Source organism: Lagopus muta, chromosome 2 (assembly GCF_023343835.1).
Source record: "Lagopus muta isolate bLagMut1 chromosome 2, bLagMut1 primary, whole genome shotgun sequence".
Classification (NCBI taxonomy): Eukaryota; Metazoa; Chordata; class Aves; order Galliformes; family Phasianidae; genus Lagopus; species Lagopus muta.
Genome location: NC_064434.1, coordinates 5,638,991 through 5,665,110, shown reverse-complemented (window position 1 = coordinate 5,665,110; position 26,120 = coordinate 5,638,991). Strand labels below are relative to the sequence as shown.

General features: G+C 52.3%; 2 protein-coding genes across 7 annotated transcripts in view; one reads left to right on the top strand and one right to left on the bottom strand.

The window, feature by feature from the left end:
* Positions 1 to 5,549: 5,549 nt before the first annotated feature.
* On the top strand, positions 5,550 to 8,440 carry POMC (proopiomelanocortin). Its single transcript, XM_048937491.1, has 3 exons — positions 5,550 to 5,589; positions 6,628 to 6,794; positions 7,627 to 8,440. The coding sequence occupies exons 2-3, from the start codon at positions 6,666 to 6,668 to the stop codon at positions 8,245 to 8,247; spliced, it is 750 nt and encodes a 249-aa protein (XP_048793448.1). The 5' UTR covers positions 5,550 to 5,589; positions 6,628 to 6,665; the 3' UTR covers positions 8,248 to 8,440.
* A 769-nt stretch (positions 8,441 to 9,209) lies between these two features.
* The window catches only part of EFR3B (EFR3 homolog B), a 44,410-nt gene continuing 27,499 nt past the window's right edge, over positions 9,210 to 26,120 (bottom strand). For 5 of the 6 annotated variants that reach the window (XM_048937346.1, XM_048937345.1, XM_048937344.1 and 2 more), the window contains exons 6-23: positions 24,563 to 24,712; positions 23,202 to 23,336; positions 22,790 to 22,868; positions 21,369 to 21,504; positions 20,692 to 20,853; positions 19,989 to 20,100; positions 18,319 to 18,370; positions 17,915 to 18,087; positions 17,110 to 17,185; positions 16,117 to 16,278; positions 15,560 to 15,691; positions 15,396 to 15,463; positions 13,941 to 14,068; positions 13,535 to 13,626; positions 12,753 to 12,801; positions 12,315 to 12,421; positions 12,072 to 12,121; positions 9,210 to 11,771 (exon numbers count right to left, since the gene is read on the bottom strand). In XM_048937346.1, coding sequence (XP_048793303.1) covers positions 11,666 to 11,771; positions 12,072 to 12,121; positions 12,315 to 12,421; positions 12,753 to 12,801; positions 13,535 to 13,626; positions 13,941 to 14,068; positions 15,396 to 15,463; positions 15,560 to 15,691; positions 16,117 to 16,278; positions 17,110 to 17,185; positions 17,915 to 18,087; positions 18,319 to 18,370; positions 19,989 to 20,100; positions 20,692 to 20,853; positions 21,369 to 21,504; positions 22,790 to 22,868; positions 23,202 to 23,336; positions 24,563 to 24,712 — 1,969 coding nt within the window. In that variant the 3' untranslated portion in view covers positions 9,210 to 11,665. The remainder of the gene's footprint in view (positions 11,772 to 12,071; positions 12,122 to 12,314; positions 12,422 to 12,752; positions 12,802 to 13,534; positions 13,627 to 13,940; positions 14,069 to 15,395; positions 15,464 to 15,559; positions 15,692 to 16,116; positions 16,279 to 17,109; positions 17,186 to 17,914; positions 18,088 to 18,318; positions 18,371 to 19,988; positions 20,101 to 20,691; positions 20,854 to 21,368; positions 21,505 to 22,789; positions 22,869 to 23,201; positions 23,337 to 24,562; positions 24,713 to 26,120) is intronic. The other variant, XM_048937343.1, reaches the window with a different exon arrangement.

The window sequence follows — 26,120 nt, the reverse complement described above, 5'->3', positions numbered from 1 at the left end:
TGTCCTCAGCGAGGCTGGGAGGACGCATTGCCTGCACCAGCTAGGGCATTTATTTCAAGAGAGAAAACTAAATCAAGAAGTTTGGCTCTAGGAGACATCCCTCTGGGAGGAAGGTGCCCTGCATACACCTAGGTCATGGGTCACACTGAGGACTGCGAGCATCTTCCCTCCTTAGGAAAGGGAATGGTCCTGGGTGGGGTTAGGAGAAATGGAGCTGCTTTATCCCCTCAGAAAGCTGAGAAACATCTGCTCAATGGGAAAATGCTACCTTGGCAGGTGTCAAGATCATCCTACTGGTCCTCAAATGGACATGGAGACTTTCTGCTGGTGCCATTTGGGCTGCAGCCCTTCATTGCAATAGCAGATCCCACCATGAGATTCACCACTCTGCTGCTCAGGTGTGGACATTCTCCCTCCAGAGCCACCCCAGGAGACAACCAGGGTGCTGTGGTAAGATGGGAGGTGATGGTAGGATTCCTATGGACACGGTTTAATAGACAAGGGACACGGCTAGTGGGCATGGCGGGGATGGGTTGATATTGGACCTGGTGATCTGAGTGGTCTTTTCCAGCACCCCACAGCCAGCTCCTTATGGGGAGTCTTGAGGCGGGAGACGAAGGGAAACATTTCGCTCTCAAACCCCAGCTGAGAGCTCCTCCAGTGCGATTAGCTAAAGACCAGCTTCTCTTTATTGCACATGAGTGGATGGACATTTAACGTGCTTGCTGATAATGCAATCCATTATCCCCATCCTTCTGGTCCCGCTGCGGGGCCGGAGGTGGCGGGGGAGGCAAGCTGGAGGAGGGACGGAGCCGGGCACAGCCAGGCCTTTGTGTGGCCACTCAGGAGCCACTTTCCCCGTGAATGTTTGGGCTTCTAAATGCATCTCACCTCCCTTCCTCCAGCCCCTTTGCCTTTCATTTCTTTTCCCCATTATACTCGGAAAAAACTCGTCCGGATCATTAGCGTCAGAGGCGGAGACGGGCGCTGAGTGCCACATGGAAGAGGTGAACGAACATTTCGTTCAATGCTCCTCGAGTGCCGTTTAGCTCAAGGCTGCTCCTTCACAAAGAGAGATGTGAAAATGGGCCCTGCACGCGGCTGTGGGGCGGCCAGGCAGGGCTGCGCTGGAGCTGCCTCTTCAGGGAGACAAAGCACAGCCATTTCGACTGCCTTCGATTGATGTCTGAGCTCTTCGGGGAGCATTTAGTGAAAAGGGAAGAGGGAAGGGAGAGGGGGGAGGAATTCAGCGGGAGCCCAGGTGATGTGCATGGTCATAACCACGGAGCTCTGAAATGCCCAAGGTTGAGCGCTTGGCTCACTGTCCCCAGCATCCTTTCCATGTTCGTGGATGTACGTCAGCTGCATCCTCTCTGATGGCACAGGGTCAAACAGAAGCCAACTCCTGGGACCCCTTGGCCAACTCTTTCATACAACCATAGAATCACAGAACCATTCAGGCCTCTATGATCATCAAGTCCAACTCCAACCCACCACCACCAGGCATCTCCTGCTCTTTCTGCTCCATCCCAAATTCACACCCTTGTACAAAGAGCAGTGGATGGGCCGTGCAGATCAAACCATCCGGGTTCAGTCCGCATACTGGAGGTCCCTAATTCTGGCAACATCCATGACAGAGGTCCCTATTCCCTATGGGCAACACAGCTGAGATTCATCACAGCTCAGAGAAGCACCACATTCATTTCTCCAGGACATGAGGTCCCCATTGACCCTACCCACACACTGCAGCCTTGCTGAGCCAGCTTTTGACTCTCCTCCGTGTGCAGACTCTTTGAGGAGGAAATATTAAAAAAAAACAAAACCATCATTTTTCTCCATTTCTCATTTCTAGCCCATGGAATAAAGAGATCCCCAAAATTCAGTATCCCCTGAGCCTACCTTGGCCTCTTGGAGAGGATAAGCAGCCCATCTCTAAGCAGGCAGTGCAGACCTGGAGCCGCTTCAGAGCCAAGTGTCCCAGGGCTTTCCCAGCTCCCCAGACCCATCCTTGTCGATCCTCAAACACAGTGGTAGGACTGAGGACATGGCCAGCATTGCAGTCCTTGCAGATCTGCCACCCAAGTGCCACCCAGTCTGTTGCAGTGCTGAACAAGATGCCAGAATGTACTGCCACCGCAGCTTTGCCATCAGCATTGCCCACTAGCTTTACCATTGGTTTTGCCATTAGCTTTGCCACCCACTTTTCTTCCAGACCCCCAGTGCAGAATCACGTAGCTGGCGTCACCCCAGCCACCAGTGATGCCTTTGGGCACCCTCCCCATGCTTCATCTGGGTGCCAGCTGGGAGCAGAAAGGGGTGGAATGGAGACGGAGCTGGGTTCAATTGGAACGCAGGAATATGGTGTAGGAGCTGAGTTACAGGAAGGAAGCCCCTGCCAGGCTTCTGATCCCAACCCACAGCCAGATCCCCCCTAAGAAGCTGTAATCCCTCTTAGGGGCACGGGCAGTAATCAGGGATTTGGCTCCAGGCGTGCAAACATGTATGAGCACAGGGCAAAGTGTGCAGGAGTGTGCATGCATCACAGCTTTGTTGTGCCTGGCAAGTGTATGCCTGCAGGATGCAACCAGCTCAAAAAGGAGAAGAAAGGCAACAAGAATGAGAGAAGAAAATGTGCAATTGGGCAAAATACGTAACAGGGTAATTTGGGGGTCCTGACTGTACCTCACCCAGTTTTCCCCCCAGGATGGCTCTGCCCTGGGCTAACCCAGCACTGCATAGAGCAGGACAGCTCCAAATCCAGGAGCTGAAGTGAGCAGAGTTCAGTCCAAAAGCAAAGTGCAGTAGTTAATGACCGCCTTCTGCCATTAACAGCTGCTGGATTGGAGTGAGTAGCAGCTTGGAAAGGGCATCCTGTGCAGCAGGCTGTCACACTCCCCACTCTTTTGCGTGGATACTCACCACTGCTGAGGGACCAGCAGGTCCATTGGAGCTTCTCAGTGACGCAGAGCATCCTATCAAACACTTCAGAGCCTCACATGCCTTTGTTTGCCTCTTCCTAGCCAAATACCCAAGTGTCTTCATCTGACTCCAATCCAATGACCGCGGGAGCAAGAGGCTGGTGATGGGATTCCAGCCCCTTCCACAGCTGCTCTTGTTCTGGTAGTGAACATATGGCCAAGCACAACCATTTTTCACAAAGAGAAAATTACACAGCTTGCATTTCAGTGTATGTGCTCAGGAGTGATCACTCCTATGTCTGCTCCCAGAAATGTCCTACTCTTACAGGGAAACCAGCAAGAGCCACCAGGTCAACTCTGTAAAGCACTGCAAGAAATCTCTAACCTGAGATTATAGGGATGGGGATGACCCAGCAGCACACAGCATGTGGCTGCAAGGTGGAGATGTGACGCTGGAGGGACGTGGCTCTGGGCAGCACTACGTGGCTGTCAGAAGGCCCTTACAAGGCCCAGCACTGCTGTTCACAGCCCAGCAGGATTTGAGTACAGCTGTGAAATTCACACCCCAGCCCAGAACTCATTTGCACAAAAGTGCGACTTGCTCAACAAATTAAAATGGAAAGGCCAGAAATCACGTGGCCGATGAGCTGCTCACCTGCAGGTGATCCTCCCTGGGGACAACAGCATGGCAAAGCCATCAGCTCTTGCCCAAGGCATTTCAAAATTCAGCCTCCAGCCTTGCTGTGCCAGCCATTGGCACCAGCTGCCCAATGATGTGATGGAGTCACTGTCCCTGGGGGTGTTCAAGAACCATGGAGATGTGGCACCGAGGTTTAGTGGGCATGGTGGGGGTGGGTTGGAGTTGGATTTGAGTTGGGGTGATGGTGGTTTAAGAGGTCTTTTTTGGCCTTAATGATTCTGTGAGTCTGTGATTAGGCATGGTGATGACAGGTCAGCGGTTGGACTTGATGACCTCAAAGGTCTTCTTCAGCACAAATGACTCTGTAAGTGAGCATGATGGTGATGGGTTGGCAGCTGGACTTAATCTTAGAGGTGTTCTCTAGCCTTTGTGATGCTATGGACCGTGTCTTGCTGCTGGTGATGCTGCCCAGGAAGAGCCAGCCCCAGCTCCAGGAATGCTCAGGCAGCAGCACCCTCAGTAGGCCTTGGGGGATCACACCTTGGCCATAAATCCCCGCAGGAAGTGCAAGGGAATGTGGCAGGGCTCTGCTCAACAGTGCCTGGGGCAGCCCAGGGGCACAGGGCACAGCCTGGAGCTCAAGAGCTGCCCATCAGCAGCACTGCAGTGCTGGGTGAGTGTCGAGCCCTGGCACAGGGGGTGGAGAGCTCTGGGGGTCCTCCTTGGGGATCTCCCACAGCCCCTGGCCGTAGAGCTGGGAACCCAACCATCCTGAGGCTCTGGGCTTCTGGGAGGTGCCATAGGGAGCTCAGAGGATGGGCTTAGACCAAGCTTTGAGGGCTGCGCCAAAGCTGGTGAGTGTGGAGGCATTCTTCATCCCAACGCCTCACCTCAACGAAATTTCCCTATTTCCTAAACTGATTTCTTCCTTATAAAAATAACTGGCTCAGAGAGGCCTAATAAAGATGAAAGAGCTTTTAAAGTGGGAATCATCGCTCCTTTTTGGCCATAAAGCATTCGGAATAGCTCTCCGTCATGAAAAAATATTGCATAGCAGGGGATCTGCCAGGGAGGGTGGAGGCAGATAATACAGTTAAGAGATATGAACTGCTTGCGCCACAGAGGTCTCCTGGATCTAGGGGAGACTGGGGGACCGGGGAAAGCATGAAGCAAACTGAAATGCCAGGATGGGTGAAATGGAACCTGTGACGGAGCTTTGTGCACCATCCCAAAGAAGCGTTGCCAACCTCATGCACCCCGCATCCCATTGCAAGAGGAGAGAATCCAAATCCCATTGCAAGAGGGGAGCACCCACATCCCCTTGCAGGAGGGGAGCATTCTTTCTGCTCACTTGCACGTTGCTTGGTCCCAGTGCCCAGAGGAGCCTCCTGGCAGCCCTACAGCACTGTATTTCACATATAAGGCAGCCCAGGTGAGACCTAAAGAAAATGAATCCTGGTAAGCCTTGGGTTCCTTGCTGCAGCAATCTGCAGGCAAAAGCAGTGTGGTAAAGCAGAGAGATCAAGGGTTTGTGCACAGGGAGGGGGCTGTGTGTGGTGCCATCCCGAGAGGTTTATTTAAAAGAAAACAACCCTTTATCCCACCAAAAGCCAACCCCACACCCCCAGCACCCGTTGGATCACGGAGCCCTCCCACGCCTGATCCCCAAAAAGGAACAGATGCCCCTGCACCAAACACCCAGTAAAGCACTTTCCGTCCGACCCCCCTGTTCCCGAAAGCAATTAGCAGCTTCGCCTGGAAAACTTGGCTGGCTGCAGCTGGCAGGGAGATGCTAATCCCATCCACCTCGGGGACAGCCACATCTGCACCGTGCCCCCCTCTGCTCCGCTTTTGTTCGCTACCTGGAAGTGTCCCTCCGTCCCCATCTCCGCCCCCACCCCCAAGGGCCATCCAGAGGGCGGCTGCGACGCGGCGCTGGGGGTATATAAGGCAGCGGGGATGCGGGGACGTTGCAGACGCGCTCTCCGGGAGACGGGGACGGTGGTGGCTGCGCTCCAGCCCACGCCACAGGTGAGACCTCAGGGATGCGGCATGGCCCAGAAGGGCACCTCCGGGGGGTGCGGGGAAGGGGGAAACTCGGCAAAATCTTGGTTGCAAAATCTTGGATGGGTTGTTTGCACGGTTAGATGGACGGCGGCAAGGAGATAAATCACTCTCCTCCGTGAAATGCTTTGTGCATCCCTGCCCCCAGCCTCTGCCACCCTTTATTCTCTGCTTTTTTGGGTTACCGTATGCTGATGCGTTACAGAAGTGTCCCAGCAGTCACAGATCCAGCACTGCTGTGCCAGAGCTGGGAGGTCCCAGGCGGCTGCTCCCATGATTTTGGGGCAAAAGAGCAAAAAGCACCTCCATGCCCGCACTTCGTCCGCTCTCTATGGAGCAGGATGAGATTTTCATTAACTTGCCTATTGTTTTCTAAATTGTGGGATGGGGTTTTCCTCCCTTGGCACTCCCAAGGTGAACCACGTGAGTCCCCACAAAGTTAAAAACAACTTGGGAAAGAGTTGGGCTTGGCAAAAGCAAAGTGCATGGATACATCCATCCGCATGGCTCTGCTGCCATCACCACAACCCTCACCTTGTCTGGACTCACCCAAAGCAGTCCCTGCAGCACAGCCTTCAGCTTCCAGCCTCAGCCTGGGTCTGTTTTAGCAAATCCTTTGCACAGCAGCGGAGCCATCCCTGAGCGCACCGGCATCCCCGACACCTCCAGCATCTCCCAGAGTGCTTCCCAAGCGATGATCTGATGTTATTTCATGTATCATTTCAGCTTGAGGGGGGTTTGCAGGGGCTACAGCCTGCAGGCAGCTTTCCCTGGCAGCATCACTCGTCTGCCTGTGGCTCTCAGGAGGGGCAGAAATCCTCAAGGCAGCAGCTGTCACCTGCAAAGCCGGGTGTTCACGCAGGTGACAAAGGAGCTGGGATTTCGGAGGCAAAGGATGGCGACAGCAAAGCCACAAGGGGCTGGAAGGAGGGGATGCAATCCCAGCAAGAAGCAGCAGCCCCATATTTGGGCAAATAGTTATTATTTTTTCTTTTTTTTCTGTAGCTCCTCTGCAGTTTGGGTGCCCGTCCCTTGCCGGCAGGATGCGGGGTGCGCTGTGCCGCAGCCTGCCTGTGGTGCTGGGGTTGCTGCTGTGCCACCCCACCACCGCCAGCGGTCCGTGCTGGGAGAACAGCAAGTGCCAGGACCTGGCCACTGAGGCTGGTGTTTTGGTAAGTGGGAGCGTGGGGCTGCCCCGGGCTTGGTTTGCTTTCTAACCCCAATGGAAGAGGTGACGGGATGCTGTCCGTGCTGGGTGACACATGGCAAGGTGGAGCGATGCCTTGGGCACCGTGATCTGTGGGTTTTGGTGTGCTCATGCCTTTTGGCCTCATAGAGTCACAGAATCTCAGAGAGGTTTGGGTAAGAAGGGACCTCAAAGCTTGCCCAGCTCCAACCCCTGCCACAGGGAGACCTCTCACCAGATGAGGTTGCCCAAAACCCCATCCAGGGATGGGGCACCCACAGCTTCTCCCTTCCACTGCCTCATCACTTTCATCATAAAGAACATCTTTGCGTTGGGTAAAATCAGTTTTCAAACTGATGTCATCCCTCCTATGTGGGACAAACAAGGAAATCAGAGAGTGGTAACAGGATGGTGGTTATGGTTCATCCTCTGCAGGGGCTGAGTGTGTTTTGGGGACCCAACGCACAGCCTCCATGTGTGGTCCGTGCTCCCCCAGCACCTTTTACATCCCCACAGGATGTGTTGGATGCTCCATGCTCCCCCTGGAGGATACATAGAGTGGCGCTTGCACAGAACGTCACCAAGGCCACAGGTTGCACATTAGGAAAGATTTCTTCCCCGAAAGAGTGGTGAAGCAGTGGCACAGCTGCCCATGGGGCTGTGGGGTCACCATCCCTGGAGGTGTTCCAGAACCATGACACAACACACTTGGGGACATGGTGACCGGGCATGGTGGAGCGGGCTGACACTTGGACTTGGTGACCTTAGAGGTCTTTTCCAAGCTGAAGGATTTCATGATTCCATTTTGCCCCGTGCAGGCGTGTGCCAAGGCGTGCCGAGCTGAGCTGTCGGCCGAGGCACCCGTGTACCCCGGCAACGGGCACCTGCAGCCCCTCTCCGAGAGCATCCGCAAGTACGTGATGAGCCATTTCCGCTGGAACAAGTTCGGCCGTCGCAACAGCAGCAGCGGAGGGCATAAAAGGGAGGAGGTGGCCGGCCTCGCCCTGCCCATCACATCACCCCACCGCCCCACCGGGGAGGAGGAAGACGGAGAAGGGTTGGAGCGAGAGGAAGGGAAGCGCTCCTACTCCATGGAGCATTTCCGCTGGGGCAAACCGGTGGGACGGAAGAGGAGACCCATCAAGGTGTACCCCAACAGCGTGGACGAGGAGTCGGCCGAGAGCTACCCCGTGGAGTTCCGGAGGGAGATGGCGGCCGACGAGGATCCCCTCGGCCTCTTGGAAGAGGAAGAGCAGGAGGAGGAAGGCGAGGAGGAAAAGAAGGACGGCGGCTCGTACCGCATGCGGCACTTCCGCTGGCACGCGCCGCTGAAGGACAAGCGCTACGGCGGCTTCATGACCCTGGAGCACAGCCAGACGCCGCTGATGACTCTGTTCAAAAACGCCATCGTCAAAAGCGCCTACAAGAAGGCTCAGTGAGCGGGGACGGCCCGCGGGGCAGCCCAGCCCACGTGGCCCCACGCAGCTTTAGTGTCCTGCCGGCATGTGTGTCACTTAGATCCACAGATCGCTCGTTATGTCGTTAATTACTACTCCGAAGCCCTCCTGCCCCGACACCCAATGGCAACAGGTTGGGGCTGAATGCACCCATGTGAGCAGTGCTCACGCCGGGTCATTTTCCTACTTTCACCAAGCTGTAAAATACTGTAAATGACGGATTAAAAGAATTCTAAAAACAAAACAAAACAAAACATACATCTGTAATTTTTGCTAGCTAGCCATGCATCTGCAATGTCTGTGGGGCTGTGTCTTGCAACGGGGAGAAGGAAATAGGGACAAGGTTCAGTGGGCACGGTGGTGACAGGTTGACAGTCGGACTTGATGATCTCACAGGTCTTTTCCAACCTTAATGATTATCAGAGAATCATATCACAGAATTGCTTGGGTTGGAAGGGACCTCAAGGATGGTGAAGCTCAAACTTCCCCCTCTCTCTTCCCCCCACCACAGGCAGGGCTGCCAACCTCTGTATCTAATACTACACCAGGCTGCACAGGGTCCCATCCAACCTGGCCTTGAGCACCTCCAGGGACCTAAAAGTGAAAGTTAGAATAACTCCAAGCCCAAATCCTGCAGCTGGGAACCAAAAGGCATCACTGGTGCTGTGCATGGGAGATGGCCGTGGGGCTAAATTTCATCACAGGTTACTCCCAAGGAAGGGATTCAGGCTTCCCCATCCCTAGGCAGCTTCCCCAGTACTTATCTCCCAGGTAAACTCATTAATTGCCTATTGAATGGCAACACAGGAGACTCTCAGGTACAAAAGAAAGTGACATTATTTATAAAGTCACGTTGCTTAATCGTTTGCACAGAGGGGCAATGAAAGCAGGCAGCAGCTGGGGATGTGGGACCATCTGCAAGAGCAAACGCTGTTACCTGTGCCAGGAGTAACAAACCCTCACCATTTCCCCCAGCCTCACAGAGCCCCAGGTGCCATCAACGTGCCAACAGAGCAGATCCCATAATGTGGCAACATCAACATTTATTGGAGGGCTTGCCTGGAAATACTGACAGCATCTCGGCCCTTTCACACCCACTTCTCTCCTGCCCTCAGCTACGCACAGAAACAACACAGTGCCCTGAAATACAGAGATGGAAACGCACACATGCACCTAACTGCCAAGTTTATAGAAATATACTTTGTCATCTATACATACACCAGTATCTAAACTAAACGTGATGTACAAACGAGTCACTTACACTGTGTGTGTGTGTGTGTGTGTAGGGACATTTACAGGTGGAGTTTGGGTCCTGAAATGCAATGCTGAGCACAGCCAGCACTTGCTTTTGGAGGGGAATAGGGGATGTGCTGGGGGATGTAGCGAGGGAACAGCACTGGGACCAGGGAGACCACACCGAAACCCCCAGCCAGGGGATAGGGGATAAGGTGCAGTCCTGGCCCAGGTTCCCTGAGCAGCAATGGAACCCCAGGACGTGCCCTGTGCCATCCCCATGGCAGCTAGGTTCCAAGGAGCAAGCCTCGTGCTCATCTTCCCACCTCCCTTCTGAATTTGAAGGGGTTTGGAAGCGTCTCCCCCCCCATGCACACACAGCCTGGGGGTTAATCGCTTCTCCTACTGCATTTTGCTGAACTTTTACTGCTTTTCATTAGCACAGCTATGGGAGCAAAACATCCTTTGTCAAGCAGCCTCCTCACGTTCCCAATGCCAGCTCTGCAACTTCACCCAGCCAAAACCCCATGGGGGACTAGGCATAACTAAGGGAACAAAACGGGACAGGCTGGGAACAGAAAGATAGGGGGGGACCCCCAAGGAGTGGCTGTGGCAAAGGACAGCCTCAGGCTCTGGGCAGGGCTGCAATCCCACCCAGGGACTGAAATAAACCCTCGTTTTTCCTGTCCTCTTAAGCTAGGTCATTTCCTAAACCCGGATTAAATGACAACCACATAAACAAGTGGTAACCTCGGGGCAACTGCAAACTGCACCCGCCACCAAACTAAAAAAAGGAGAGAGAAGAAGAAAAAAAAGGATGTTAACGTGCAATTACACCTTCAAATAACTGTCTGAAGAGCTACCGTGAGAAGGGGTGGAGAAATGAGTGGTCACTGAAGCAACCCAGCTGGGCACAGGCAGCACCACTGTGACCATTGTCATCACCTGCTGTCCCCCTGCTGTGCACAGCAGCATCTCCCACACCTCCAGTTTTGAGTTTTAGATCCTCCTGTGTCTCCTCCTGCAGTGAAGCAATGTGTCCAGCTGGAAGGAAAGGGGCTGCCCCAGAGGTGAGCTGGGATTTCACCGCAGCCCTGGTGCAGGAGGCTCCATGCTTGGCTCAGCAAAAAGCTGCCTGACCACAACAGAGGCCTTTTTCTTCTTTTTTTTTTTCCAAAAGGATTCTGTTAAAAAAAGTAATCTATTCCTCAGACAGGAATGCTAACACTGTGAAATCCCAAACCAGAAACTGTGAAACCATAAACCATGAAAATAGTTGGTTAGTGTGTTGATATGCCCAAATGTGGTTTCTACTCATGACTTATGGTGGCCCCAGGTGCCTCACTGCATGAGCACTGCCTGTGGCTGCTGTATGGCTCCCCGAGAGCACCCTGCTGATGACATGGACAAGTCAAGTATAGCTCTTTTGGATCTCCCCTCCTCCTCAAGAAAAGTTTTCCAAATAAATCACGTTTTCAAGTGACCTGGAACCAGCCAGGTTGTGTATCCCAACACTAGGATGGGACAGTTGCTGCCCTCCTGTCACTCCAGGCACTCCTCTTGTCCAGAATGAAGTACCCGAGCAACCGGCCACGCACTGGGGCAGCTGCTGGGAAGATGCAGCTCACAGGCCAGGAGCTGGATGTGTGGACTGCACCCTTTACAGTCACCTGCTTTGTGCATGAGCTCCAGCAGGATTTAATTTTACAGCTGCCCCACGCTGCACCACACAATCCCCTTTTACAATCTCACACCCTGCAGCTTCACCCCTGCACCCTCGCCAGGGGTTTCCAACATGGCTAACAGATGATTTGGGGAGGGATTCCCCAAGGAACAGGTTTGTTTTACGTTGGGAAGATGTACATGCCCAAAGCTCTCTGCCAGGAACCAGAGCACCTCCTACCCCCTCTCCAAGAACAAAATTGGAGAGGGAGGTCAGAGCAACGACACACCTTCCTGCACCACCAGCTGCCCCCAGAATATCAGCAGGGGATCACTAAAGAAAGTACATGGTTTGTGGTGCCAATGAATCTTGGGATAGTCTTAGTGTTCACGTCCCTATCTGTCATGCAGAAGGATGCACTCTCCAGGTGGTTGGCAGTCTCTCCCCAGGAGGTCCTTTGGCACAAGCTGTGCAGCAGGCTCTGTCCTACCAGCACGGCCATCCTCAGTACACACACAGGTCCGGGAACTTCATCTCATACACTGGGATGGAGTGGTTCTGGGGCTGGCCATAGGCAGCTGTGATGGTGCCTGATGGGCTCGGTGGTGGCCTGAAACATGAGAGACAGAGGGAGATGTTTTACAGAGGTGTTTCATGAGGAAGCAAAGCCTGTTGCAGGGCAGAAAACATCGCATTCCTGCACCACTGCAGTTCTCCTCTGTGCCCCCGTAGCAGAAGGGAACTGCAGCAAACAAACCAGAGGCTGCTCCCACCAAACTTAATCTCTTGTGCTACCACAGGTACCCCAGCCCCAGGCTGGCACCCACCCCCAGCACCCTGCAAGCAACACAACTGGGTGGCTTGACTAGCCATGCTCAGCCTGGCACGCTCAGCCATCACCCCAACTCACCGTATGGTGATCTCAAAGATCTGGTTGAGCTTGCTCTGCAGCAGCGTCGCCTGAAACACACACAGCAGCTGTATCAGTGTGGGTGCAACCCAGGAACAACAGCAATGCAAACAGGACAGACACTCCATCGGCCTTCCCCGTTCAGCAGAGAAGGAAGAAGGCGGCCTCACAGCATTCAGAGCTGCACTGCCACCATCCCCTGCTGAGACCATGCGGGGATTTAGGGCCACAGCTTCAACTCACCCGAGCACCACAGTGAGCAGCAATCTCCTCAAATGGGGCTTTCTGAAATTTCTCCACCACTTGTCGCCTCCGCTCTCGTTCTTGCTCCTCCACGGCGACGCTGTCTACTGAAGCAAAGGGGAAATGGCTCTCAGCTGCTCCCCTCAGCACAGATCATCCACACCACATCCCCACCCCCCAGCAGACAGCACAGATTTGAGCATCACTAGTAAGCCAAGCAGAGGATCTTCGGTGCCTGAATCTGGGGCCTGCCTCCCAGGAACACCCTAGGGAGAGGCACAGAGATGAAGCTGCCTGGCCGTGCTGCTACCTGGGTGCAATGTCAGCATGGCAGAAGCACAGCGGATCCATCCATCCAGAGCACACACAGGGGTGATGGGACCCACACATCACCCACCCATATTCAAACATGTCAGCCTCCACCTCTCCCTCACTTACCTATTGCCTTTTTCAGTGTCTCATATGTGATCTCTTCAGCTGGTGCTCTCTAGAGGAAGAGGAAAAGCAGATGGCTCAGTGCTCAGCACAACACAGTGTTTTGGAATCACAGCAGCCAAGAACCAGTGCCTCAGGCTGTATTCTTGAACTGAGACACAGCCTGTCTTTAACACACAGACACATCCTTCCTGACAACCTGTATTTTTAAAATGTTTTTTCAGGCTGGACCACCCTGGCCTCAGACCTCCCAAAGGCTCCTGCGTGTATGAAATGTTGATAGCGGGAAAATAAAGGAGGAAGTTTTTCACTCAGAGGGTGGTGAGGCACTGGAACAGGTTGCCCAAGGAGGCTGTGGATGCCCCATCCCTGCAGGCATTCAAGGCCAGGCTGGATGTGGCTCTGGGCAGCCTGGGCTGCTGGTTGGTGACCTGCACACAGCAGGGGATTGGAACTGGATGAGCACTGTGGGCCTTTGCAACCCAGGCCATTCTATGATTCAATGATTATACAAAAGGTTTGCCACCCAAACAGCAGCGTGAGATCCTCCCAGATGTGTAACTCCCATAACACACTTATCAGCACCAGCACCTGGAGGGGAGCATCAGTAGGAGATGGAACCTTTCTGTGCCTGATTTGCTGCCAAACATACCAGGGCTGAATAATGGATCCCTGTCCTCATAGCCAGCAGAGCAGTTATGCACACAGCTACATGAAGAATTATAGAAGACTTAATTGCACACTGTCAGGACTGCAGTTTCTAAAGCTCAGGTGTAACACAGTACCTGCTCTCGCTCAGGACTGTTTCTAGACTCCACTTCAACCTGCAGGGAAATGGTCTCGCCAATGCTCTTCCTCTTGGACAAGCGGTCTTCATCTGGGAAAAACCAGGATAGGTAAGCTGATCTGCTGCCATTCCTCCAACTCCAGAAGTGCCCCATGCCTCGCCCCCAGAGTAGCAATCAAATCAAATCAATCAGTAGCAATCAAAGCCCGCCATGCATGTGACAACCCCAGGAATCTCCTGACTGGCAGATTTGTGACAGTTTCCCTAATGCTACACTTCTAAGGAAAGGCAGAAAAACAACAGGAAAACAACCCGCACATAAGCACAAGAGCTTCACATTCCCATTGCTGTGTAGAATGTTTCCCTTCCCCTGGTCCTGCAGTAGACCACAGGGTGGCACATACCAGTCAGCTGGGGGACATAGGGTGTGCTGAGCCGGTCTGCATTGTAACCACTGCCACCCAGCACTTCACTGATCTTGCTCTGCCAGAAGAAGACCTCTGGGCCCAGGCGGTCAAGGCTCTTGCTTAACCTATGAGGGTGGAAAAAAAACAGGGGATATGGCCACACCTTCTCTTCTTAGGAAACGGTACCAGAAGGGAGAGGGTTTCCAGCCCCTTTCAGTCAGAAAGAGAAGGCTTACATGGCTTTGCTTAGCGCCATCAGAATTGGATACATCATGTTATGGAGATCAGAGAGTTAAGGAAGGTGATTCTCCCCCTTTCCTCTTCTCTCAGGAGACCCCACCTGCAGCATTCTATGCAAGTCTGAGGCCCCCAACACAAGGACATGGACCTGCTGGAGCAGGCCTAGAGGCCACAAGGGTGCTGAGAGGACTGGAGCACCGCTCCTACAGGAACAGGCAAAGAGCTGCAGGTATTCAGACTAGAGAAAAGAAGGCCCTGGGGAGACCTTACTGCCTTACTGCAGCTTTCCAGTACTTAAAGGATCCTGTAAGAAAGGTGGAGAGGGACTCTTTGTCAGGGGGTGACTGACAACAGGATGAGGAGTAACAGCATTAAACTAAAAGAAGGTATGTTTAGATTAGATATTACAAAGAAATTTCTCATTACAAGCATGGTGAAGCACTAGAATACGCCGTCCAGAGAAGTAGTAGATGCTCTGTCCCTGGAGGTGTTCAAAGGCAGGCTGAATGGGGCTTTGGGGGATCTGGTGCAGTTGGAAATGTCCCTGCTCGTGGCAGGGGCTGGAATGGGATGGACTTCAAGATCCCTTCCTAATCAAACCATTTTAGGATTCTGTCTCTGGGTACACCAGTACAAAGCTACAGAGGACCAGAAGGGCCCTCGACCCATCACAACAGATACAAGCATGCTCTTCAGAGGAGCACCACCCCAACTTAGGGGATGTCTTACAATAATAGTGGCACTCACTTGGGGCTGCTTCCGTATTTGGGACCTCCTCACCAAACATGACACGTGCAAAATGTGCCAAAGGCTATCCCAGCAGGAATGAAACAGCCCAGGCAGCCCAAGGTCAATCAGCATGCAGCACATGTCCTTGGGCCAGCAGCAGAGCAGAGCAGCAGGAAGGTGTGTCGCATCTGCATCCACGTTGCTGGTTGGATGGGGAAGGAATCAGCCAGCAGAGCCAATCCTGGTATATGACCAGCTCTGAGCACAAACTGGCAGCCAGTCCTTTCTCTGATTGCATGAAACCCTTCTTGGATCCAAAAAAAGGCTGACAACTACTTACCACTGTGACATGCCCAGATGGGAAATGCAGACAAGCACAGGCAAACAAAAGGTAGACAAACTCTTTACCCCCATGCTCCTACACGTGCTAAATCCTTGAGATCAGGCAGTGGAGAAGAGGATGTTTCCAGCAAAGGTGCTTACCTGGGTCTCTCCACAAACACATCTTCAGGCAGCAGATAGGGAGCTTCCTTCTGTCGCATCTGGATGACCTGCAGAAGGCAAGCAAGAAGTCAGGCTCAAACTTCACAGGCAGCCAGGCAGGCTGCAGCAGACAAGGCCTCAGCACCCACCCCGAGCCCTCGCACCTCGTGGATGTGCTGGCAGAAGGTGGGCACGGTGATGAGCTGGCTGATGAGGTTCAGGTAAGCTGCACCAAGGGCGAAGAGCGCACAGCGGTTGTATGCTGTCAAGTTGTCTTCGTTGATCTGGGCTATCTCCTGCAGCACAGACACAGCCCCATGTGACAGGGATGGGCAAGGTCCCCATCCACCTCACAGCACTGCGGCCTGCAAATATCCCAGCTATCAGAGCAAGGGGATGGGGCATTTCAGAAGCTGGCTGGGTCTCTTCCCCGCTGTGCTAATCTGATCCCACTGTGGCAGGAGAAGCCTGCAAGTGAGGAACTTGTATCCCCCTTGCTCAGAGACCTCAACCCAAAAAACAAACAAACAAACAAACAAAAAAAAGCCCTTCCCAGAGGCTCTTTCAGGACCTCTATTGCCTTTCTCCAAGTACAGTCCAGCTCTGGAGAGATAATGCCAGGTAAGATGCCAGGGCAGAGGCTCTCACCCAGCAGGCCAGGTATCCCATTAGCATTTTAGCACTGAGCCCCAGTAACACACTCAGCTTCCCATTCACCTACCTGCACTGCCAGCACCAGGCGGATGAGGTCCACTACAACCTCCTCATTAGCCAGCTCAATGCTGATGAGCACCAGCATGCTGTAGAGAGCCTCATAGTGAGCCTGGATGTTGCTCTCCTCCTTGCATATCAGGTAGATGTGCCGGAAGAGCTGCTGGCTATGCTGCAGGAACACAGAAGGATGTGGTCACCTTCTAAGCATCCTTTACAGGCAACAGTAAAGTCAACACAAAAGGATAAACAAAAAAGCAGCAGGGCCCAGCAAAGGGGCTCCATGCACAAAGGAGCAGAACTCCTCCAGTTGACAAGTTAACAGAGAAAGCCCTAGGTGTTAGGAGCTGTGACTCCCAGGTGGTGTTGGACCCTGACGGGGAAGAGGCACCAGCAGGTCTGAGAGCAGAGCCCAGAACAGGCAAATACTGCTCACAGCAACAAGCCCACGGAAAAGATGCCCCTGTTGCAGCAGCATTATAGAAATGACAGCTCAGACCACAGCAGAGAAATAAAGACCTGAGCCACACTGCTCGAGAGCAAGGCATGGGATAGAGCTGGGCACACACTGGTGCAAGGGAAATGTAGCTCTTCCACTGCTTTCAATGCAGGGACTGCTCCCAGGTGTGTAACATAACAAACTGATCCTCTCTTGGCCTCAAATTAGTTTCAGAGGGGTTTTCACAGAAAATATTTTAAAGTGAGAGGAAATTCTGTGGGGCTTTTTTTTCTTTCTTCCTTAAATACTAGGCAACTTTGAAAATCACTTGATAAATAGTATTTGGGATACTAGCACATCCTGGGGTACTCATTTCTTGGAACAAATAGCAGATTTCAGGGTCTACAAAGGTTCACACATGAAGCACTGATGTAGATTGAATCCCACTGTCCTCTCCCAGGGACATCCCCAGGTTCAGAGGCCTCACTGCATGCCTCCAGTGTGGCTTGGGGAAACCAAGGCACTGTTCACACACAGGTGTGCACGAGGACAGCCTGACACTACCTTCTTCATGAAGACAGTATCCTGGCGCGAGCATTTTTCCACTTTCAGCTTCAGGACTGAGATGTCGCTGATGGTGCTGCAAGGAAAGGCCAAGGGGAAGGAAAAACTCAGATACCAGAGGAAGGATGTGCAATCCCCACACGCCAGCAGAGCTGCTGGCCAGGAACAAGCAACTGGGAGGAACCAAGGGGGAGAAGCTGAAGGTTGGTTTTAGAACCCATCTGAGCAATCCAGATACTCGAGAGAGCTAAATCACTACAGGATTTCAAGGAAGTTGCACTCGGGAATACAAAGGCAAATTGATAAAGAAGCATGCATGCAGAGTAGATTAGCAGGACCACAGCAAACCCCATGGAGATACTGCCATGTGGGATTCATCACCTTCTTCCGCCTTAGCTTCATTCCTCTCCAGAGTAAGGCTAGCTAAATGCAGCGCAGCAATGCCAGTGCCCAGCAGGCCTATCTGTGGGGATGCAATGCAGTCGATGAACCCACTCGAGGAGGTTACTGTTCCTGCAGGTTACATCCTCCTGGTATCACTGTCTGCCTAACCAGTTATCCTCAGCAGGGTGGTCCCACATCCCTCTGGGCACAGCCTCTCCGAGACTCCCCCCACCCATCTGGCTCCTAGCACAGTGCTCATCTGCAGCATTAGACCACGCCACGATTGGTACCAGATTTAATAATAATCCTGCCAGCAGCCCCAAAGCCTGCAGGCACTCTCAGCCTGTCAGATCTCTCTCTCTTGAGCCTGTTCTGTGGGGTCTGCCAGCCCCAGGCCTGTGGGGGATCCTGAGGCACACACCTGATGGTAGAGAACTTCTGCCGGTTGTCATGGCGATCAATGAAGCTGATGAGGATCTCAAGGACAAAGAGGCGAATCTCAGCATCCTCCATGAGGGCTGCAGAGAGCAGCCTGTCCAGGAAGGCGCTGGGAAGTGCTGTGAGCATGTTACTGCACTGGAAGCCCACGGAGACCTGTGAGCATCAATTAAAAAGGGAGGCAACATGACAGCGTCACTTAGGTTAAAACACACCAAGAAAGGGGGAATGTGGGCAGAGAAAACTTAGTACAGTTTCAGCTCTTGCTAAACCACCCCAGGGGAGAGGGGTCCTGAGCTCAAGTCAGGGCTCCATGCCAGCAGCTGTGTTTGGTTACAGGTCTTGCAGGGATTGGACACTGCTGCAGGGATAGTGACACGTTCATACCTGTAGGAGGGACTTGAGGAGCATTATCTGTGTCAGCCGATTTCGATTCTCCCTGCCAAGGAGAAAAGAAATAAATGGTAAAATCTGAGTGAAAACAAAAACAATCCTCTTTCCATGCTCCAAGATTAGAAAACTTCAGAAAGGGCAAGACTGAGTTTCCTGAGTCATTACTGCATACAGCTATAAAAGCCTTCAGGAAATGGGCACCAGACACATTGCTAAAGGAATGATGAGCACGAAAGGATTCAACCCAGCTTAGGTACCAGAAACAAGGCACACCTGCAACTCCATGCAGGCACAAGGTGCCCATCCCACCAGTGACCCCCAAGGGATGCCAGGCATATGGGCCTGTTCTATATGGGCCCCTCACTCTTAAGCTGTTGAAGACCAGTTAGATAAGTACAAGCCTTCCTGTGCATGGCAGTATCCGTATTCCTCACTCCATCTCTCTTCTTCTCAGCCAGTGTACACTATGCCTTCACTTCAGGGATGTGCATTTTAGGGTTTTTTTTAGGCAAATAGAGAATATCCTGAATTCTCTACTGCCTGGAATCAGTCTTTCCTAACCCTATATGGCAAGAAAGGGACGTGTGGAGCTCTGTAAGTATTTCCAGGCTGTCCCATCATCCACAACACACTGGCCTAAGCTGCCTACCCCTGCCAAGGGACTGAGCTACACTGAGGTGGCAGCATCCTCAGAGGCTGAACTGTAGGCTGCAGCTTCTCTGTTAACTGCTGGCACACCTACCTGGACATCCAGAGCAACACCATCTCATGTGTCTTAAAAAGGAAGGAATCTCCTGAGATGGTAAAAGAGCAGTGACAAACAGCCTGGCATGGCCAAGCCAGCACTGAGAAGCAGTTGGTAACTGGCATCCCAGGGCTATGAGTGTGATTCTGCAGCAAGGAGAGCTGCCCCAGTTGAACAGTATGCAGAGCCCCATGTGTCTCACACCATGTGATACCAGACTGAACACGGGCACCAGGAATCACCCCCACATCACTGAGGAGCAGAGCGTGTCTCCTATCATGCAGCAAGTCTCTCCCATCAGAAATGAGTGGGAGCAGCCCGGCCATACTTTGAAAATAAATATAGCATGAAAATCTGTTTGCTCCTTACCTACACGTTTCAGTGCCTGATACCCTCGCTCCAAATAGCTCTCAAACTCTGTTCCCACACTTCTCAAGTAATTATGTTGTTTGGGTGCTTTCCTTTCCCTCTCTTCCTCCACAGCCAGTTATATATACCGCCTACCACTTAGTGTCAATAAAAGCTTGGAGGCAGCTCAGAGGGGCCACACACAGAATGAGGAGGTAGCAATGAGCTGCTGGTACCCACAGAGCCAAAAATGAGCTTCTCAAAAGTCATGGCCAGCAGCCACCTTGCTGACCTGATCATCACATCGGAAGTCACTCCTCCAAATATTATCCCTTTTTCCCTGCTAAATTTTGGATGACACCTCAGGACTGAGCTCCTCACCCCAGTCTTTCTAATAATGTAGCCATATCCCCCCTGTCCTTATGTCTCACTCTGCCCCCAAAGGCCACCTCAAGGAGCTCTCCTGCACTTTCAATGTTGTGTTCAAAGTCTTTTATCTCAATGCATGGGACAGCTGAAGGAAGAAAAGGGCAGGGCTAGGAAGAGGAGGGAGAAAAGCATCCATACTCACCCAGCTTTACCAGCCTCGATAGACTGCTGTGAGGATGGCAGAGGCACCTTGTTCATGATGAAGGCCATCACCTCTGACTGCTGGTAAGTGGGCAGTGTGCTGGCAAAGGATCCTGTGGGCACAAGAGTGCACTGGCAGTGTGTGAGGAACAGTGACCACCCACAGGCCATGGCACCCTAGGAAGCACTCAGTACTGCTCTGAGCCAGCTGCTGGGCTCACAGCCAGGTTGGAATAGGAAAAGGCCTCACTGGATGCACTATCTACTGGCAACCTTCCCTTTAGGGGGATTCAAGAGCCATCAAAATGCCTACTGGAAGGAACAGCCCTAAGCCCAGACAAAGAGAGGCAGAGGTGCCAAGCCCTCCCTCTGCACCCCGTTTTGGACGTTTCTCCATCCTCATCAACTCAAGCAGGCTCACACTTGCCCTTTCCTTCTCCTCTCCTTCATTCCTCAGCCTGTCCAAGCCAAGAAGAAGCACAACAGCCTCCATGTGGCAGCTCTGCTGGGATCAATGGGGTTGCAATGCCACCTGCTGATAAGCCACGTGCTGCAATGAGGTAAATCTCATTTCCCATCGCTGCTTTTAGGATGAAAGCAATTTTCTTTTGTCCTGAATCACCCTAAGATGCAGAAACCTACCACATGGGAGGCCACCCACCAGCACAGCACACACCTACAGCAGGCACAGCCAGAATCCCCACCTATGGTTTTAATGACGGCCTCCTGGAACATCCTCTCCTCGTGCTCTTTGATGATCTTGGTGCTCACACCGGTGATGCAGTTGTAGCTCCCCGTCAGCGCGTAGTCGATGCTGAGCCGCAGCTGCCTCAGCAAGGTGTTAAACACCTCCAGCACCGTGGGGCCTGGGATGATGAGAAGGGAGAGACAGGAGATGGGGGGAGCAGTGTTTTTTTTTCCCCATAGAGATGGAGCCTGTAGTTCCCCCAGGGGTGGTGTCATTTATGCCTCCTACTACCCCTGTAAACAGACTGAAAGCCAGATGTAGAGTTTTAACCCTACCAGCTCCCCAAGCCAAGACAGAAGTGGTCTTCCAGTGACAACATGAGCTCAACGTATTCACAGCAAGCCCCAGAAAAAGAGCCCTGAAAATCCCTTTGCCCCCCCTGCGTGGAGGTGAGGGCTTCCATTGCATTCAGCTGCCTAAACTTAGGCAGCTGCATGTGGGCGTTGCAGCTCCCATTGCAGACAGCTGAACGTGGGCGTTGTGCTCGGGTGCACTGAAATGGCATCAAAAAGATCCCCAGCACTCCTGGGTGCTCCGAAGCAGATCCTCCACTGACTGGAGTTCAGCTCAAACCTTCAGCAGCTGAAATAAAAAGGGTGACAGGATGGATGCAGGACAGATCTATGCACTTACCAACAGATCCAGAGGCTGCAATCACTGCTGCTTCCGAGAGGACCTCCACAATGCCTGCACGCACAGTGGCTGCGCTCTTGCTGTTGGCATCCAGGTGGCCAAGAAGCTGCTGGATCACGAGATGGGAGTGCTGTGGCTGGAAGGAGAGAGTGAATATCAGTGAGGGTGCCACATGCAAGAAGTGATGATCCATTTCTGTAACACACACAGCTACTGGGGACTCACACCCAGCTGTATCAAGCCCCTGCCTGGCTCTTTCCAACAATTCTCCAGATGCAAAATGAGAGAGGGCACCCAGAGAGAGTCTGTTTTACAAGAATGAGCAAGACCTTGGAGCAATTTGCACATGAAAAAATGACCTAAAGAGCTGCTGAGATCTAAGGAAATAGGAATGATTAATCCTGAGGATTTCAGGGAGTAAATCCTGCTGAATTATTGTGACCCCACGCCTCCAAGATGCATTAACAGGATTTCATAAACTCTAGTGGCACTATAAAGGGTTTTAGGCAGTTTACAGGATTAGAAACATGAAACAAAAGTGGGGGATGGCAATCTGCTTTTCAGTATATTGGTTCTCCAAGCTATGGCTTGGCTGAATCCAAAAGTGAAGAAAAATCACAAGGGGGGGAAGTCCAGAGGCTGCTCTAGCAAAGTGGGAGCAGGATAGGATGGCAGCACTGTGCCTGACAACATGCACTGACCCATGCAAAGAGAAAGAGAATGAGACATTTGGGGATTACCTAAACTGCATTTCCACAGCCAGAGCACCCAGTGAAGAGTCTGGCAGGCCTGCTCCTATCAAAGGACAGAGATACTGAGGGGCAGGCACCCTCACTATATCTGGTTTGCCCAGAAGATTTTTAACCCCAAATAGTGCCTCTCCTTTTCTACAGGGAGGGAGGCTGTGTTGATTTCCACAGGAGGGATCTGCAAAGAGGCAGCTTTTCACCACAGTTCAACTGCTTCCTTTCCACAGCACACTGCTAGCCCATCTGACTCAGCAAGTCTTTTCTTTCTGCTGAGAGGGAAGCAATCACTCTCAGGACTGAGACACAGGCTCCATGCACAGCATGCTAAACCATGCACAGCATGCTAAACCATGCACAGCATGCTAAACCATGCACAGCATGCTAAACCATGCACAGCATGCTAAACCATGCACAGCTGTCACACAGAAAGGCTAAGGTGTATCAGACATTTAAGGCCCCCAGCCCACTCTGCTGTTCATCTTGATGGTGCCCATCTTGGGATATGCTCAAGGGCCAAACCCACTGTCAGTGTTCAGATCAGAGCTGTCAGGATGCAGCTACACAGTAGATGCTCTGACTCAGCCCAGCCATAGAGGCAGAACTGGGTGCTCCCAGGCATGCACACGCGTCCCCAGATGGTTCCAAAGGCCAGAAATCCCACAGGTTTCCCACCTGGATTGAGTACATGATGATCCTGAAGCAGCGGGTGGCAAAGATCTTCGGCTCCCAGAGCGAGTGGTTATCCAGGTGGCTGGGGAGAGATGGAAACAGAGCAGATGGTGACTGTGTTCCCCAGGCAATGCAGCAGTGCAGACCAGCACCAAGAGCAGGGACAGCCAGGAGCAGAATGGAGTAAATGCTACGCATGAGAACAGGGATACAAATCATTCTCTGAGGTGACTTTTCTCAGTGACAGGTATCTATCCAAAGCCATCTTCCTCCGAAAACAAGAGCTGAAACCCAGTTCCTACCTCCAGCACCATGCCAAGGGCAGTCAGAAGAGCCCTTGCCTTCCCCCCAGCTCTGACCCACACCCGTTGTTTCTCTGTGCCCTTGTGCCAAAATCAAAGGGTGCACAACTTACATGAGAACAGGTGTGATGGCGTTCTTGATGTTGCTGTACGCCGCCCGGCCCAGCAGCTCCCGCAGACACCTCTCTGCCAGCTCTGTGGGACTCTCTTTCTCCTTCTCAGTGGCTTGCAGCGGGGAAGGGGAGCGGCTGTGAAAGCAGAGGAGGGTGATGAGAGTGGAGCTGAGCATGCTTGCAGCAGTGGGGGAGAAGAGGCACAGAGCCCATTCAGGGCGGGACAGAGCTAAATGTTTGTGGCATCTGCCTGTAGCTCTCGTTGCACAGGGCCGTGGGCTACCCCTCACACAGCCTGCAGCCACCCCACAGCAGCCATATGTCACCCTGGGAGGCAGATGGGGTAGCTCCATTGCAGCAGAGCTCAGGGATAACGCACTGTTGGATTTGAGCCATATCAGAGGGCAGCACAGGTGCACGGATTACAGGCGAGAGAGTTGTGCTGGAATGGCCCCATTCACAGCCCCGTGCAGCAGAAACAGCCCTCACGTCCCTCCTTCCAGTCTCAGGATTAGTGCTTATCATTCCAGGCTCAGTGCTTATCAGCAAGGATACGGGCATAACATTCCTCCCAGCACAGACACAATGTCTCGAGGGAGGACAAGCAAAGCAGTCAGTACAGCACAGCACAAATCACCCTGAACTCACACACCCCAGGGAACATTCACCCCCCCTTTTCTACACTTGGGCTGTTTGGCATTGCAGAAACACAGCAAATGTTTTTTCCACTTCAGTGCTTCAGTTTACAAGAGAAATGGGAAATGTAACTGGCCAAAAGTCATCTTCCCAGGACTGACACATCTTTCCTAACCTTCAAAAGGAAAATCCCAGGAGGAATTCGTGCCTGTTTCTCCACAAAACGTTTCTCAGCTGAGCACCTCCCCTTCAAACACTCATCTGGCAGGGAGTTATGCTTGAAGAATGGAAGGATAGGGAGCAAAGCCATATTTCAGCTCCCCTCATTCTTCTTGCTGACCTTTAAACTAATTGCATAGGTAGCATTTAAGCAGGAATCTTTACAGCGGTCAGCCCACTGAACAGACAGCTCAGAGCCTCTGCAAAGAGGGCATGGCTTAACTGCAGGGACAGTGCTGAGCTCCCTCCTTCACAGGAGTGATACTGCCCTGCAGTGGCCAAGACAGCAATAACCTTCATGGCACTGGATAGCAAGCAGAGCTCCTGCCATCTGTGCCATCCTTCAAGGAGGACTCTTGCAGGGTTTCTCTGACTATCCACAGCCTTTTTCACATGAGGTGCAGGCACAAAGCAGCCCACAATGTCTCTCCCCTATAAAACCTGGCTGAAAACAGCCCTGAAGCTGCTGGAAGAGCACGTGGGCCACAGCAGCAGCAAGCACTCACCTTTCAGCCTCCTCCACGTGCTGTAAGTTGAAGAGCAGTGAGGGCACAATTTTGTCCATGTGTTGAGGGTCCCAGATGTTGGCTTGGAGTTCGTCATTCACCGTCTTCCTCACTACTCCCTGCAGGCCTTTAATGCCAGACATCCGGATCCTAGGGAACAAATTAACAGCAAAATGTTATTTATCTCTAAGCATTATTTTACATACATATATACGTACATGTGGGTGAAACTGTGAAAGAAGTTGAAGAGAAGGCACCGATTTCTGCGCTCTTGGAGGTGCTCACACAGATGTCACCCCAAGACCTGGCCTGCTATGCCTCAAAACAATCATTCCACTTTGCATGCCAGAGAGACTTGGCTTCCCACAAAATGACAGACACAAGCAAGAAAGGCTCTGAACCAGCTTAAATTGTTTTGGCAGCAGCAGCCGGCTTCCATCCACCATCTTCACTGGAAGAGCCCCAGGCAAGCTGCAGCCACACGCTAACCAACATTGAGAGGTGGCACTAGCGAGCCTGGCCTCTCCAAAGGGTTAGTATTGGCCTCAGCATCACAGATGGTTTTGCTGTTTCCTCTGTTCCTAGCAGCCACACTGCTAAGCTGTGTCCACAGGGATGCTGGATACCAAGGAAACCTAGATGCAGTCTGGCACCTTTGTCTTTTCTGTGTCCAAAGATCCTGACTCTGCTCTAATCAACAACAGAGCCATCGATAAAAATCCCTGTACGCAGCAGGATTCCCTGCTCTGAAACCAGAATCTCAACACCCATTGCTGGTGCCTGAGAAAGACAGTACATGTCGATCTTCAGAAATAAATGCATTAAATAATCTGCTCTGAGGTCTCTTCCCTAGCAGGGTTGTTTGTTTGTTTGTTTGTTTTCTTCGCAGCCAATTTTCTGATTTTATTACAGGCAATAATATGACTGCAACACAATTCTTGAGGAATGACCACTGAGCAGGACCAAGGTCACAGGAAAGCAGTGCCCTCCTTTTTAATTACAGGAGTGGCAAAAGAGGTTCTCTCTTCTGGCCTTCAACACAACAGTGTGTCACTGATGCCCTGAAAGTCAAGCGGAAATGATGAACAATCTGCATTACTTCCTTATTAAGGAAAAAAGCTACCTGCAAGTCTGCAGCAGTGACAGGAGGCTGGAAGTCCCCAGAGAGGAGCCTCTCTGAGGAGTGGAAAACCTCAAGGATTCACCTCTCTGTAAGGAGATTGACCTGGAACTGCAGCTCCAGAAACAGCACCAACAGGCTTTGCTGAAGTGCTGCCTGACACCATGATCATCTCTGGCAGCAGTCACCTCTTGTGCACAGGTTCCTGGCTAGAGTCATGGGTGTTACCACCAGCAAACTGTCAGTGCCTCACAGGGATGTACAAGGCCACTTCAAATGCTGGGTCTGTTTAAATACATCACCAAAAGACCTGGATTTGGCAGCAGTAAACAACATTAATCTGTCTGCTTTAGTCATAATTAATCCTCTTGGGATACATTTCCCATCACAACACAGCAAGTCGGTCCTCGGTGTTGTCTAGAGATGTAGCCACTTTCC